Here is a 1,601-nt window from a genome sequence, read left to right as displayed (position 1 = left end):
GGCGGGAGGCAGAAGCAATCGATCGCCGCGAAAGGGGGGGATCGACGACCCCCGAGCGCCCTTTGGACCCCTCCCTCCCTCCCTCCCTGCGTGGCCCGGGGGAAACGGGCGCCCCCTGGCGGCCGCGCCGCTGTACCCCATGTTGGGGGGGGGCACCCACCGCGCGTGGCCGTGGGGTGGGAAGGGTCCCGTCACCCCAAACCCACCCTAATCCTCCCCAAATTCACGTGTCTGGGGGACGCACAGGTTCCCATCACCCCAAACTCCCCCAAATCCTCCCCAAACCCGTGTGTCTGGGGGGGGAAGAGGGTCCCATCACCCCAAAGCCCCCCAATTCCACCCCAAATTCATGTGTCTGGAGGGTGCAGAGGGTTCCATCACCCCAAAGCCCCCCAAATTCATGTGTCCAGAAAGTGCAGAGGGTCCCATCACCTCAAAGCCTCCCACATCCACCCCAAATTCACATGTCTGCGAGGTGCAGAGGGTCCTGTCACCCCAAAGCCCCCCGGATTCTCCCCAAAACCCGTGTGTCTGGGGGGTGCAGAGGATCCCATCATCTCAAACTCTCCCAAACTATCCCAAATCCTCCCAAAACCCGTGTGGCTGTGGGATGCGGAGGGTCCTGGCACCCCCAATCCTCCCCAACTTCCCACGTCTGTGGGGTGCAGAGGGTCCTGTGGCCCCAAACCCCCCCAAATCTGCATGTCCATGGGGTGCAGAGGGTCCCGTCACCCCAAACTCCCCCAAACCCTCCCAAAACCCACGTGTCTGGGGGGTGCGGAAGATCCCGTCACCCCAAATCCCCCCAAAATCCGTGAGGCTAGGCGCTTCCCCCCCAACCCCCCCCCAAATTCCTGTGTCCATGGGGTGCAGAGGGTCCCATCGCCCCCCCCAAGCCCCCCCAAACCCATGGGTCAGAGCCCCCCCCTGTTGTCAGAGGGCCAGACCCCTGTGCGTGGGGACAAGTCCTTTATTTGCCAAGGGCTAAGGCATTTTGGACATGGGGGGCCGTGTCCCCTGTCCCCCCCCCATAGACGTGTGTCCCCCCCACGTCTGGGAGCAGGGACAGAGGTGTGGGCCCCCCCCCATGTTAAGGCCACTGCAAAGATTGAGGGGGGGTCCCGGCGGTGGGGTGAGGAAGGACACCCCCCTCCTGTGTGCACCCTCCTGGGAGCCCGAGGGGGTCTCCCTGGAGGAGGGAGGAGAGTGAGGAGGAGTTGGGGGGCTGGGAGTGCAGGGACCCCCCCCCAGACACCATTTGGGAGCCGAGGGGGGGGGCACAGTGGGGCTGGACCCCCAGGGGTACCGGGTGCTAGAGGAGGACGCAGTCGAAGTCCGGCCTCTGCCGCTGCCTCCGCTCTCCGGCCGGCCGGGCACCGGGCTGCGCACGGGCCTGGGGGGGCAAGGAGGGGGCTGAGGACCCACAGAGACCCCATATCATTTGTGGGGGGGGGACACGAAGCCCCCGGGAGGGTGGGATACCTGCGCTGGGACCTGCTGTCGCTGATATTCCTCCTGCTGGAGCTGCCGGGCCAGCTCCAGGTCGCTCAGCCCCGAGGGCTCCTGGCCCTGCTGCTGCTGCAGGGAGAGGGCAATCATGT

General features: G+C 66.0%; 1 protein-coding gene across 4 annotated transcripts in view; it reads right to left on the bottom strand.

Moving 5' to 3' along the window:
• Positions 1-952: 952 nt before the first annotated feature.
• Positions 953-1,601, bottom strand: part of FAM63A (family with sequence similarity 63 member A) — a 4,745-nt gene continuing 4,096 nt past the window's right edge. For 3 of the 4 annotated variants that reach the window (XM_014960860.1, XM_014960864.1, XM_014960861.1), the window contains 2 exons: positions 1,483-1,601; positions 953-1,393 (listed from right to left, as the gene is read on the bottom strand). The exon at positions 1,483-1,601 is cut by the window's right edge and continues 22 nt beyond it. In XM_014960860.1, the coding sequence (XP_014816346.1) occupies positions 1,313-1,393; positions 1,483-1,601 (200 nt within the window). In that variant the 3' untranslated portion in view covers positions 953-1,312. The remainder of the gene's footprint in view (positions 1,394-1,482) is intronic. The other variant, XM_014960862.1, reaches the window with a different exon arrangement.

The sequence above is a fragment of the Calidris pugnax genome, unplaced genomic scaffold (assembly GCF_001431845.1).
Source record: "Calidris pugnax isolate Ruff unplaced genomic scaffold, ASM143184v1 scaffold469, whole genome shotgun sequence".
Lineage (NCBI taxonomy): Eukaryota > Metazoa > Chordata > Aves > Charadriiformes > Scolopacidae > Calidris > Calidris pugnax.
This window is presented reverse-complemented; position numbering and strand designations above follow the sequence as displayed.